The sequence below is a fragment of the Microtus pennsylvanicus genome, chromosome 6 (assembly GCF_037038515.1).
Source record: "Microtus pennsylvanicus isolate mMicPen1 chromosome 6, mMicPen1.hap1, whole genome shotgun sequence".
Taxonomy (NCBI): Eukaryota; Metazoa; Chordata; class Mammalia; order Rodentia; family Cricetidae; genus Microtus; species Microtus pennsylvanicus.
In genome coordinates, this window is record NC_134584.1 from 15021810 (window position 1) to 15036665 (window position 14856).

The following is a 14856-nucleotide window of genomic DNA, read 5'->3' on the forward strand; positions in this document are numbered from 1 at the left end:
GGGATGGTGATTTGTGGTGCTGATAATGGTGGTGCTGGTGATGAAGAAAGGGGGAAAGTGGAAGGGGAGTGACAAAGAAGATGAAGATAGCCAAAAGCTCTTACAGCTGAAAGGAGTGTGCAGTAAAGATCTCTCGGTCTGGCCAGCAGATGCCTGCCCTTCAAGTCTCCCAGTCAAGACATTGTGGTGGTTTTACTTGGATTTAAAATCAACACGTTATTATTTCAAAGCTGTGTGTTTAAAGTCATAACCAGGTTTATCAGGGATATTTTGTTACACAGTTTAACCTACTTTGTGCAAAAGTTTATGTTTAATCAAATGTGTAGAAATACTCATTTTGATGCCCTGAGGAATTCTGAGTTTGGGATATCACCTCTCACCTTGATGTTCTAGGCAATACTTTTAGTTCAATAACATCCTTTTATTTTTTTCTGCACTTACTTTTCTTCATCAATTTATTTTTAAACTTCCAATAATCTCCTCTGAACCCTACATGCCATGTTTTTTTTCTAGCAGATTCATTTATTAATTGCCCTCACAATGTAATCAGAACCCGGTCTGTACCTTTCCTTCTTCTGGGCGTCTTAGGAGCAACAGCAAATGAAATACAGCCCAGCGCTCATGGATGTTGTGCACTAACAATAGAACATAGTAAGGAATGGATAGACAGAATTTGTACTCCGTGACTAATGATCTCCAAGAAAAACAGAAAGCAGAGAGTAAGAGAATAGTGCCAGTTTTACAGAAATCTGAAAGGACCTTAGGACCCAACACAGCAACATGGTTCCATGAGGACATATGGGAAAGAGTGCACTGGGCTTCATCTACCCAGTAATTTATAGCAGGGATATTCTTGACAGGTTTGAGATTCAGAACAAGCCAGAATGAGCAAGTAGAGAGCTGACAGGTTGAGGAAGAAGGTATCATCAGGAGCAGGACCTTGAGGGACTTTGCAAGGACAGTGAGATGGGCCCTCAGCAGAGAACATTTGAATAGAGAGTAGTGTGCTTGGTTTACATTCTGACATGATAGGTCTGCTGCTCAGTGTACTAAGAGACTGGAAGGAAGAAGCATGCGTTGCCTCTTCCTGGTATGGGCTGTCAAGGATGCAGCTACTCTTTGGCTTGGAGGAGCATCATTCTAGTCGCTGTCTCCATAATTACACAGCAGCGTTCTGCGTATGTCTGCAACTCTGCATGCTTCCGTGTGACTAACAAAGACACTGGGTACCACTGAAGGCTTTTTCTTATGAATTCTGTCTTCATCTTCACTAATAAGCTATATTGAGCCTATTTCCTACTCCAGTCGCTCTCTGATGTCCTAGACGGTCATTGTAGGAGGAAGCAAGTCAACTTAGAATAATTGGCCTTTTTGAGGTCTTGTAACAGGTTTATTAGAGAAGATGGAGGCTTAGACCAGCAAAGGAGGTGGTCTTCTGTGATTAGATCTGAGAAAAATGCTGAAAGAATGAGCTGACTGGGGGCTGGAGAGATGGCTCAGTAGTTAGGAGCATTACCTGCTCTTTCAAAGGTCCTGAGTACAATTACCAGCAACTACATGGTGGCTTACAACTATCTGTAATGAGGTCTGGTGCCCTCTTCTAGACTGCAGGCATATATGCAGACAGACTATTGTATACATAATAAATAAATAAATATTTTTAAAAAAGAATTTAAAAAAAGAATGAGCTGACTGAATGTAGATACAAAGAAGTGGAGTAAGGAGATCAAATTTTGGGGGTCTGAACAACAGCAAGAGGGATGGGAGGGAGAACTGTGGTTTGAATGTAAAATGAAATTAAAAACTAAATAAATAAATTTAAAATAACATAATTCCTATTACAGAGGCAGCAGGGGCTCAGGATTTTAAAGAGAGAGTTTTTGTTTGGCTAGAGGGAGTGTAAGGTGCCTTGTCTCTTACTGCATGTAAGAAATTTGTGCAAAGTCAAACCAATCAACATCCAGTATGGATGGCACAAGAAGTCATGAAGTCACACCCCTCGCTGAGGAGTCACTGGTGACAGCTGCTGGGAGAGGGAGTCGGTTCTCTTCAGGAATGCAGCCCATAGAGGCTGCCCATGCTCCAGTAGATGGCTCTGATATAGGCACATGCAGGCTGCACTAAGTTGACACAGTGGAATTTTTAAAAAGAACATTTGAAGGTGGGAGGTAATAGTGGTATGGGGGATGGGGAGGGACTAAAAAGGAGAAAACAGGTGAATTTGATCAAAACATTATACACATGTATAAAATTCTCAACACTATTTAGACTAAGAAAAGAGAAGAAAAACAGGAGGTGTCAGGCGGAGGAACCCTCATTGACTTTCACAAAGCCCCGTTATTTAGTGGTCTCTAGCTTTCCCTCCTATTGGAATTGAGGCTTACACAGAAGGCACAGAAAGGCCCTTGCTCTGAGCTCTCTGTCGGAAGCCTGTATAAAGAGAATCTCCCTGAAATTCTGCAGTCTTGGTTTGTCAGTCACACCATAGGCAGTCCAACTCTTTACCCAAGGACACGGAGATCACGTCTGGAGTGAAGAGAAGCAAAAGGGACTGGGATGGAAAAAGAACGGGAGCAGGAGAAGGAAGCTCTGCTTTGAAAGAACAGCTGCCTTCTGCTCTGCACTGTGTTTTGTGATTAGTCCACGGACTTTTCCTTTACCTGAAATTTCACTGGAATCTTTCTGTCCAAAGAACCAAAGCTTTGTTTACTCCTAACCTTTTGGAACAATTTCTTGGCCTTGATTTTACTTTTCAGCCACATTTGGTAACTCTTGAGGTCTTCTATTTTGAGGCAGTCCTTTTGGCCTTGGCATTTGTATTTTTTAGTATTTCTGCTGACTTTGTGAAATTCTCATTCATATTCTTCCCCCGTCTCTCCTCCCCCCTCCTCTCTCTCACACACAGAGAGACAGAGAGAGACAGACATCTCAGGGCACAACTTTCTGTTTTCTCTTGTGGTGTCAGAAAGGGAAAGTCACTTTGCAAACAGAAAATGCTAGAAATAGGAGAAGTTGAAAACATGCAGAGACTGCTGGCTTGTTTTGAAAAATGTATATAAAATGTTTTAGATTAAGGTTTACACTTTTAGAAAAGTCATATTATGAAGACTTGAGAGGGAATTAATTGTTACTCTCAATCTCCCACTTGCTCCAAGTGATCTGTAATTTTTAGGACAGCGTTGTTTAAAACAACCTTGTCAGCCTTGACTAATTAACAAGATCAATAGCAGCTGTGTAGGTGTGGATTTAATGTCCAAACACCCCTGGGATCAGAACTCTCAGGGTTACTGCAAACTACAGCACTTGCTTACATGATGGTATCTTTTTCCTTGAACTGATAAGAATTAAGCTAATTGTGTAAAGTACCATGGTAAGATCCTAGAACTTGGCCTACTGTGACATGATATGTGGGGGATGTGAAATAAACCAAGATCCTCTGCAAGAGCAGCACGTGTTCTTTATTTCTGAGCCATTTTTCCATCCCCTAATGTGTGTTTTATAAATGACACATTAATTGATACAATTACACAGGTAATTGTTACATTTTGGGCCAAAATCAAATTTGTTTTGTTTAACTCCTCAGGAAAGGGAAGAATGTTTAGGCATCATAACAACAACAAAATGGTGTCACTAATTCTGAGATATGATGGCAGGGATTGGAAAAGAACAATTGGGCTCTAATGGAGCAAAAGCAAGGGGTTGGAGAACACAGGTGGTAATGCAGAAGCAGGCACTTGATTTACTATGGTGATCCCTCTCTCTCTCTCTCTCTCTCGCGCGCGCGTGCGTGCATGTGTGTGTGTGTGTGTGTGTGTGTGTGTGTGTGTGTTAGGACCAGTGTGAGATGAAAACTCTACCAGTGAGTTAAAAATCTAACTATTCTGCCATATATTTAGTTAGTGCAACATATAAAAATTAAATTTTATTATTATTTAAAGAAATATCAGATGACAAGCTGTAATTACTCTGAAGTGTTTAGGAGCTTTTGTTAATGAAGAAGCCATCTTCTATTTCATGAGACTGTGATCAGCTTTCCTTTCTGGAATCATGGTTTTGATGTCTCCTGAGAAGAGGGAAAGGATACATGGCTGTCCGAGGGATGCTCTGGTGTCTCTGTTGTTGTACATTACCTGCTCCAGTGGAAGCAGAAGACACGCTCATGCCCCAGACCTGGGCTTGCAAGTCTTAGTGCTTGCTCATGAATCTTTGTGGCTTTCAGTCCCATACTCTGATGTCACCCTTGTGAGGAGGGAACCTGTCTTGCCTTGCATTCCCCATTTCCCTACACACAGTGCCCTCACTTCTGCAGCATGTCTCCTTCTTCCTAAAGTGTTCTCTGCACCTCCTCTTCTGATTTTCAAATGACCGCTCAGGCTTGAGGAGCCAGGTTCCATGGTATCCCAGGGACAACCTCTCCTGATGCCCCAAGGACAACTCTTCCACACCCCCACCCCTCCAGACTGCTGCATCTCTTAGCTCACCTGGAACTGCCATGCGTGGTGCAGGACTATAGCTGCTCATTTTTTATCTCCATCCTGCTAACAGTGTGTAGCTACTACACCAGCACCTACAAAGGGGTCTAAAGAAAATCATACTACATTCAAAATTGAGAGCTAACTTTAAAAAGATGTGTTAAGTCACAAAGCAAACAAGGAGCCTCTTTTTTTCTCAGAAAAATGTATTTGCAATTCAAATGTTCATATAAAAAGCATAGATTTTAAAAAGTCCATGGATGTACAATTAGAAGTGCTATGGTTTTGCCATTCATTGCAATTACATTCCGAAATGAGCAGGTTCCACTCCCTGCTGCTGCGTGTATCTGTCACACGGACGTCACTCTCATTACCACCTCCCCGGAGCCATTGTCTTCTGACCCATCTTCGTGGGCCCGCATCCGATTGAATAGATGTAATAGGACATAGCCACACTGAAACCGTGGTGAGGTTAGCTGCGTGGGGTGGACCAAGTTCCTGTTCCTCAGGGCTGACAATGGTAACCACAAAGTCCTACTTGTGGAAGAGTCTCCTCGGCTGCTCTCTTCAATGTCTGTGGCTTTGTCATAATTTAATACATCCCAATGCAAGTTGACAGCTCGCCATCGCTTGAATACTCTGTAAACTGCAGCTCCTTCATGGACAATGAGGCCTAAAATTCAAGGAAAGAAAATAACTATTGACAAAAGTTGGAAGCATTATCTTGAGTAAAGGAATTAAAAAATAGACTTATCTGTTCCCCATCATATCAGAGAACACAGCATTCTTAGGAATGGGGTAGCTACAAGCAAACTACTCCATGATAGGTAGAGGTGCTCATTATTTAGAGATAACTCAGTAACATGTGGTGAGTTTAACTGTCATTAATATAAATGTTTTCCAACATCCTAGCTCAGAGTACACAGAGAAGGATCACATTGCTTTTGATCATTGGGTTCATTTTTTAAACTCGACATTGTGCCAACTGTGTATCATTCAGCACGTTATTAACTGGGATTGAATGGACCATCTAAGAGGTAGATATTAGGGTCACTACCATTTCCCTGCTCTTAAAGCGACAGATGACACAACCATGGATGTCTTGAAACCATAATAAAAATGTCAACATCACAGTGGGAGGAAGTGGACCCTCTTACAGCATGATTGAAGTGAAGAGCACTGAACTTTTTTTCTTAGTAGATATATGTGATCAATGTATAAAAATATGAAAAAGTGAGACTAGGGGAGCTTATAAAAGTCCTTTGAATTATACTTCACATAAAGAAATAAGGACACAGATTATCAACTGTCATTCTGAGTACTTCTGCACCTGAGTTATTCAAATTTCCCAGATAATAGATAATTTATAAGTATTCGAACATTTATTGAAACCTTCAGGGAAACAAAGATTTGCTACCTTAACCTTGAAGAGCAGAGAAGTCAAAGTCATAAATAGACTACAGAATGAAAAGGAAGAAAAAGGAGTCTTCACAGAAAAAAATGGTTGGAGTTGAAGTAACAGAAAAGGGCACAAATCAGCCGAGGGACTTTAAGTTTGAAAGAATGAGGGAATTAAAAGAGCTCTGATTTACCAGACACTCGGCAAGTGGGGGTTGAGCATATGCTTGTCTCGAGAAAATTGCCGGCCCCTTCCTCTCTTTCCCCCTCTTTCCCCCTCTTCCTCCCCCTTCCTTCTTTTCTTCCTTTTGACTTCTCTTTTCTCTTCCTTCCTCTCTCCATCCCTTCCATACATTTATCAGTGAAAACAATGTCAAGCAGGTGATGAACATATCTAGACCTTGAAAAAAGAAGTCAGACTTTTATTCGTTCACATTGCCCCATTAGCAGAAGAAAAGTTTCTTATATATGTGACTTAACAGCTCGCCGGGACATTTACAGGCCCACTAAAAATGTGTGTGACCTGGTACATAAGCACATCTTCAAGGCCAAGTCCTTCATGTCTCAAATAGCAGGAAAAACATGTTCTGTCCTCGTGAGGATAATCAATGATGAAACTCCTTTTCCTAAACGAACGACAGAAGTTGACCCAACCAACCAGTTATTTACAGGGAACAGCTGGAATTACAAGTCAAGATGACTATGTTTTAATTGGTGCTTCTATTATTAGCTTCCAGAATTAATCACAGCCAGTGAGTTAGTCTGCCTGACTTTCTCTTTCTTCCTTAAAATGCAATTGAAACACCCAAGTTTTGCATTGAGCCGGAGAGTTTGCAATTCCTCAATACTGAAGGACTTGGGTTTCCTCTTAGATGGTAAGTACATAAATGTAAGAAATTACTCTGAATTACAAAATCAATAGTGAGTCTATGGATGTGAGACTTTGGTTCACACTAATCAAAAAGCAATTACAGTCCAAGGTATAGCACATTCAGAGTGTGTGCGGTGGTGATGAGGGTTGCAGGATGGCTTTATCATAGAAAACACTTGTTTTTCTGACATTTTATTCCTTTTCTGCTCGCTCTCTTTGAAGGGCTAGAAGTTGGACCATTTACACGAACATAGATAGAGTCACTTTCTAGGAATATATTTTAGAATCCCTTCCTTGCACCCCAAAGTGCAGGGATAAGTTCTCCTCTCCCCTGAAGTACCTTCTGAGTGGTGTTTAAAGAGAATCCCTTCAAAGTTCTCAGAAGACACAGTCCTTTTTTTCTGTCTACCTTCATAGGTTACTTATAAATTATATCAGTCATGAATCATGTCTAGATCTTGTTTTAGTCCTCATAAGCATTCAGAGCTGTCCTTTGCCTTCTAAAACTTAAATTCCCCTAAACAGAATGAAGCCCATGCTGCCTACAAGGAACCTCTTGTCTCCTCTTCAAAGTCTCTGAAGCCGTGGCAAGTGCTATTTGAGCTGGTGCCTATGGGAAGACATGACTACCAGGATCTTAAACTAAGGGTTAGGATTCATGCAAATCTAGCTCATTGCGCTGAAAAATCAACATTGAAGCACTCTATCAATGGTACTTTCCCACAGGTCAAAGGAATTTTTGTCCTGAACATTTCAGGCTACATAATAAGAGGCTTGAATTCATATTTCACTTTAGCCCTTAACCTTGCAGAGAAAAACAATGATAATTCCTATAAAATATAAATATTGACTATTTTAGGATATGTGTTATATTTCATATCATAGATGCCAACAGAGCATGAGAGTTGACGAGTGTGGCGAGCATGTAGTCTTTTTTTCTTGCCAATACATTTAATTGAAAATATTATTGATATTCAAGGGGCACTTTTGTTAAGCTTAGATAGGTTTTGACTTCATTGACATAAAAAATTTATTTAAGTAAAATCAATCCCAATTTTCAAAGTAGTATGTTAGCCTCAATTGTCAAGGACACAGAGCCTAAGAGGTGAAGGAGATAATCAAGGACTATGTATTCACAAGGCCACATGTCTGCCCGTGTGCACACATGTTCTCACACAGACACAAGCCATGTTTGTCTCTATCTATATGCACACCTGAAGAATTGAAACTAACCGAGAGTTGGGCCAGGGGTGTGTCTCAGTGGTAGAGCACTTGCCTAGGTATGTTGCACTGCCCTGGGTTCAGTACCCAACACACAACAAAAACAGGAAAGGATTGCGGAGGGAGAGACTTTCAAGCTTTCTAATCAAATATAAATTATATCGGACATTAACTACAAACCCTCTGGCAAGCAAGGCAATGTGAAGTTATAACAAGGAGATATTGGTCCTAATGCCTCTATGAGGTATAAAGTATGCCAGCACCCTGAATTATCTGACTTCCAGAACCACAACAAATAAATGTTTGCTGTTTCAACCATCCAGCCCCTAGTATTTCATTATATCGTATAATCTGACTTCAATATTATAGAAAGCCTATCGTCGTCTTCATTTAAAACTTAAGTAAATCAAATACTAGAGGTTGCAATTTGAGAGACGTTACATAACTTGTTGCTATCATCAGCACCCCTGTGCTTTAGTGACATTTAATATTGATAGGATGCTTTCTATCCTATGACAAAATCCCTGAGGGAAATGATTTAATCAAGAGGATGGTTATCTGGTTCTCAGATTCAGGAGTTTCTTCACTTTTAAGTCTAAATAAGTGGAGCTATGCACACATGGTGGCCCAGGGAGGGGCTTGGACTAACACCAGGTCGCATGGTGCTACTCCTGGTTTCTCCCACCTTCCACTAGGATCATCAAGTCATGGATTAATAGCAGATTAATTAATTAAGTAGGTAGGAGCCCGCAAATCCAATCACATCCTCAGAACGTCACCTCTAAAGAGAGCACTAGGGATTAAAACTTCAGTAGAGCCGGGTGGCGGCGGCGGCGCACACCTTCAATCCCAGCACTCAGGAGACAGAAGCAGGGGGATCTCTGACTTCGAGGCCAGCCTGGTCTGGTCTACAAGAGCTAGCTCCAGGACAGGCTCTAAAAAAACTACAGGGAAACCCTATCTCAAAACAACAACAACCAAACAAAAGCCGAACACATGTCTTCAAGGGATATTCCATAGCCCTAACAACAAACTTCAAACAGCTATGGCCCTGTCCAACCCCCTCTACTTCATAGGGGAAAAGGTCATAGAGTCTTTTTGAAAGACAATGTCACAAACTGTGAAGACTTTGTCTAGTGATTGGGTAAATTATTCTCAGTTCTCCCAGGCTGCGCAGCCCTCTGAAAGTCTTGCTCTCCTCAATCCAAATGCCCTTGGCAAGGCTGGTAAGTGTGGCAGAGATCTGACCAAAGGATAATTTTTGTTGAGATCTGCTAAAATTTCTAGTTTAAATTTTCCTTCGCCCCTTGCCAAGATGTCACTACCCCAATACATGCACGTGTACACATGTACATTTACATGCAAGTGTATGTGGTCAAATGCTTTACGTGACAAGATCAGGCCCTGCAGGGGTCTGCACCTGTCCTTTGCAGGCATGTTGTGACTGTAAGCTTGATGTTTTTGTGGAATTTTTAACTGTGGGCATGGGTGTGTCTTTGCCTACTCTTGCAACTCACTTCCTTCTGTAGTGTTATCTTGTCCAGCTTCAGTGTGAGGGCTTTTGCCTTGTATTTTGGTTGGTTATGATTAATTGTTAGAGTTCTTCGAAACATTAAAGTAATATTTTAAAACACTGGCAGATGGATTTAAATATGTGATTCAAAACTGGATTTAAAAAAAGCCTAAGGGGTCATTGCCCTATTTTATGACAACAGCTTTGCCTTCAGGGGAAAACAAGGATGAAGAGAAAGATCATTAGTGGCAAAAAAAGTTACTGTGTCCTTCTTCTCCACTCTTGTTAGCCTGGTCACCAAATACTTGGCTGAATCAAACAACTATGAACCCAGATACTTACAAAATGACTGGGCCAGGACTAAAGTTTAAGTTACTGAGAAAAAAAAGAAAGAAAACAGAAAGCAAGCCATTTCTTCATCTCAAACTTTCTGCATGTCAGTTCATCAATTGGTCATATTTTTACTGTTCTGATTACTTAGTAGTGAGAGACTTTCTTGATCATTCAGTTAGTAACCTTAGAGCACAAACCTATCACTGGTAGAGTCATAGAATGTTTCTCCAAAGCTATAATAAAATGCTGCAGGTTATAAATCCAGGGCATGGCAAACAAGAGGACATTAAGGTAATCCTCAGCAGAATAATACTTATGTCTTCTACAATTTAACCAGTAATCGTTGGAAAGGATCTGTGGCTAAGGCTTTCCTCAGTGAAGTAAAGAGACAGGCCTAATGTGTTGGTAGATAACAAAAGTAGCCATGATGTATAATTATGAGCACAGATCAGAATTAGTTTAACCAGCTGAAGGAAACATCAGTGTTATTTATCAATGATAATGAAATATCTGTTAACAAAGCAGAAATACCCTGTAGCGTGGGGGCTAAGGACTGAAGACAGCCTGGTTGCTCCAGTGGTCACTTTACTTCGGAGTGACACAGCACTCTTGTTTCACTTGTTGGGGAGGAGAAAAGGGTTCTGAGATCTAGAGATGGATGTGACGTGGGTCATTCGAGGGCCTGAAGGTTAAATGTGAAGTTGTAATGTACAATTTCAGACCTCAGAGCCAAAGACCTCAGAAGTCAAAGCCAGGCATTCCTGACCACCGAGTGGTCAGTGGCAAAAAGGGAGATTATACTACTCAAGAAGAAGATGAAATAGCACCCAAGGCTGAGATGAGGCCTTTTCCTAGTGAAAGTTCAACAAACACACCGGGTTCCCATTTCTTACCCAACTAACAAACTCCTACTGAAAACTCACAAAACACGATTAATAAACCTTCAAAACTAGGATGATACATGTACTGCTGGGTTGGTTTTGAGGGGTGAGAATAATATGTTAGAACACCTAAACTGAAAGATATAAATGAGTAGTTAAAAGTGTATTTATCTTTTTGAATCATAATAGGCTTCTTTGTTTCTGTTGACATTTTTTTAGTATTTCCCATAGAATATAAAAGAAATGGAAAAAATTTCCAAACATATGGGGCCAGCTAAACATTACAATAATGTTTGACTCCTCTTTTATTCTATGAACCAAGCAAGATACCTTATTTGAAGATAATGAAATTTTTAGTTACAAATAAAAATTCTCGAACTTTAGTTTCCTCAATATTTGTTCTGTAACCTAGTTAAATGGGGAACTTCAAGCTGAGGGAGGTGTGTGTGTGTGTGTGTGATTGGTGTGTGTGTGTGTGTGATTGGTGTGTGTGTGTGTGTGATTGGTGTGATGTGTGTGTGTGTGTGTGTGTGATTGGTGTGTGTGTGTGTGTGATTGGTGTGTATATATATGTAGGTGGCATGGCATGTGTATAGAGATCAGATGGCAACTTCATAGAGTTTGTTCTTTCTTTCCATCTTTTATGAGTTCCAGATATGAAACTCAACCCAGCAGGCTGACATTACAAACAACTTTACTTACTGAGCCTTCTCTCCAGGCCAGATGAGATTCTTCATATGGATAATTTTTATTAAGAAAAACAATGGAAACAAAGAAAGGGTTAATGGGACAGGTTATCATGTTTTATACTCCCTTTACTAATACTTCTATACTTTTATGTGATTAATTATAAATAAGTGAATGAATAAAGATATATATATATATATATATATATATAGGATTTTAGGAAAAAATATTTTTTATCTAAAATCAGCCCCTCCAATCATAAAACTTACTCTTTATGCCATATTTTCATATTCTTCCATTATTATATAGACATAGTTCCCATTATTATATAGATGATAATCTTTATAAATTATTCCAGTTTAGCACTGAAGGAGGGTTTTTTAGTCAAATAGGCAATTTAATTCACTGTCACATAACTATTATTAGACTTTCTACATAATCACTGGAGCAGGAAAATGCCAATCTTAGATCTTGTTTCTGGTCTGTGCAGCCATGGTCATGGGCTGTCTGTACTCAGATTTCTCAACCCTAAGACGAGAATGACAACAAGGGCAGCCTTCTTCTGTGCAGGTCAAACATGAACACTGAGGTGAAGGGCTTGGGCTGGTGCATGGGTCCTAGTAACTCTGAATTATCCTAGTAATTCAGAAATCTCCTAGGATACATTAAAAAAGATCTTGTCTATTTACTTGTAAGTAGCTGTGAAAACACACAAAGCTTCGTCTTCTGGGCCACTCCCCTTAGCTACTGATGACTCAGAGAAGTGTTTCTCTCCTTTCAGCTTCCAGGGTCCCAGTTATCTGTGGAGGAATGGTCCCTTGAGTGAGAAATGTATCTCAAATTAGTTCAAAGCCAGGAGTGCCCAAAGGTCTAGGCATCAGATGAGAGGGACAGTCGCAGGGTTTGGGGAATTAGAGAGGCGACTTTTCTTTGTCCTTCTGAATGAGTCTTCTTGCAAGTTTGGCCTCATTGTCATGTGATCTAATTTCTTCTTTCTCTTTCTAAGCTGATTTATCTTTCATGATCTCGTCATCTCACAGGGCCATGGAACACACCCAAGTTTCTCTAAGATCCAAACTGCTGCTTCCTAGTCTCACCCATTTCCCAGGTACACAAAGCCTAGTCTAGAAAGTACCCAGGTCACAGAATGCCTCTTTACCCTCACATAGAGAACATAATTACAAGAGATGTGTACTTAGACCCACTCCACAAATGTCTACAATCATAGAAGGTCTGCTTCCTATGCCTGCAGGATCTGTGGAAATGTGGGTTCTATAGACTCAGATGCAAAATCCCCTTCTGGGCATAGCCTGCCTCCTGAAAGCAATGTCATCTCCAAGCTCCAACTCCACTTCCCAGTTCTCTGCCCTTCCCACTCTCTTCACCTTGATGCCCACTTTTCCTAAGGTCAGATGCATGGCTACTCTGTCCCAGAAACTCTATCACCCAAATCCCACCTTATCCCAGATACAGCACTTTATCCCTCTGAAGTGCTGCTGCCTGGGATAAAATGTACTGTCTGGCTGTATCTTGCAGGGCTGGTAATCTCTGGCCTTGGGAGAATGTGAGATCACTCCCAGCGGTTCTTCCTATTCCTGGGATCAGCTAATCCCCCATCGTGCTCAACAGCCAGCCACCACATTTATTACTCTCCCGAGACTCTTCTTCCCATTTCGTGCCATCTCTGAGAAGATGCCCACTCCACCCATCTTACAAAAAGTAGAGGCTGACTCCATCAGTGGCATCATCTCCAGCTGTGCTCACCCTCCCGCTTCACTCAGGGGAATGGTCCAGCTGTTACTGGGCATGGCACTCTTGCCCCCTGGAAGCTGCTCTCGGGTCTCTGCACTCTTGGAGATGTCAGGCTGCTCCTCCCCATCTCTGGAGCTTCATTCTCTCTTCTGACTTTGAACAAACATCTCTCCTTACCAATTGTCTATAGCTAACCCTACCATTAAAATGTGCAATCCAGTAAGCAACATCTTTCTCAAGCCCACATCCCTTTAGGTTTTACCTATTTTTAACTGTGTCCTCTGTCGGACAAGACTCACGAACTCAATGTTTGGAGCCCTCTTGCACACAACTTCATGCTGCTGCCACCTACTCTTCTCCATGCTCCCCCATACTGCCAAACTGGTCCTGCCCTCCCTACCTGGAATGATTTTTGATTGGGCCACCTTTCCAACTCTGGCCATGCTCCTCTGCCCTTTCTATCTCCCTGTATTCCTCAAGCTTCTTCTCATTCTGCCCAGATCATTTCCTGTGTAGACACTTGTCTCAGAGACCACATATAAATCTCTAGCTTCAACTTCTATCTTGAGCTGCAGACGCTTAATTCCAGCCGCTTGCTGGCCACATTCCCTAGGATTCCCCAGAAATTCTGACAAAAATAAATGTTCAAGAGGAATCCATTATTTTTCTCTCCTTTAACCCTGTATTGATGTCCTGTCCTTCAGGAACTGACAGTAGCTTCTGTGGGTCCCAGCAGAGGGGGCTCTCCCTGTATCCCCAGCTGCAACGCCTCTCAGTTGGTACACATGGATCACTGTCTGATTCATCTCTCTTCATTCTGGTGGTTCCCTACCGGGACTAAGAAATCCAGAATCACCCTCTCCCACATGACTGTCCTCAACACCTATGGTTATCAACAATATTTCTTCAGTATCAGGATGTGTAACCGCACAGAAAAGGATTTCTTAAGGTCTTTTGAACTGCGGTCCAGAAGTCAGTCTGATTTATATATCATGCTTCAGTCCAGCTAGGGCTGTGTAGTGAAACCCAATCTTTAAGAAAAAAGGAAGGAAGGAAGGAAGGAAGGAAGGAAGGAAGGAAGGAAGGAAGGAAGGAAGGAAGGAAGGAAGGGAGCTATGCAATACTATATGTATGTTTATAGTTATGTTAGTCCCAGTAATTGCCCCCTCTCTGGCCCTTTCTAAGTTTCTGCTCTTCTGCTAAATTCAGCTCAAGACTTTTTCTCCACATGGGTTTTACTGACCCTTTATTATCTACCCCTCCTCTTGCCAGTTCTCAGAAATTTCTCTCCTGGCACTTTCCAGGTTACAGCCAATCTTTTCTTCCTGTGAATGTCTCCCGGTAGCAAGTAGACAAAATGGTGGGCATGTTAACATCCCTGCTTAGCAAATGCAAAGGGGCCAGATAGGGAATTTTTATTTATTTATTTAATGTACATTGTTGGTTTTGCCTGCATGCATGTCTGTGGAAGGGTGCCGGGTCCCCTGGAAGTGGAATTACAGACAGCTGTGAGCTGTCATGTGGATGCTGGGAATTGAACCGAGGTCCTCTGGAAAGAGCAGTTAGTACTCTTAACCACTGATTCAACTCTCCAGCCCCAGATAGTGAATGTTTCTGGCTGTGCAAACCCTCTGGTCCCTGTTGCAACTTCCTATTGATAGCACACATATACATGGATGAGGCTTTGTCTCAATGTAATGTTATGAGCATTAAAAGTTTCAGTTCAAT

General features: G+C 41.3%; 1 protein-coding gene across 1 annotated transcript in view; it reads right to left on the reverse strand.

The window, feature by feature from the left end:
- Positions 1 to 4522: 4522 nt before the first annotated feature.
- Positions 4523 to 14856, reverse strand: part of Marchf11 (membrane associated ring-CH-type finger 11) — a 91313-nt gene continuing 80979 nt past the window's right edge. The window contains exon 4 of the mRNA XM_075977800.1: positions 4523 to 5145. Within this exon, the coding sequence (XP_075833915.1) occupies positions 4823 to 5145 (323 nt within the window). The 3' untranslated portion in view covers positions 4523 to 4822. The remainder of the gene's footprint in view (positions 5146 to 14856) is intronic.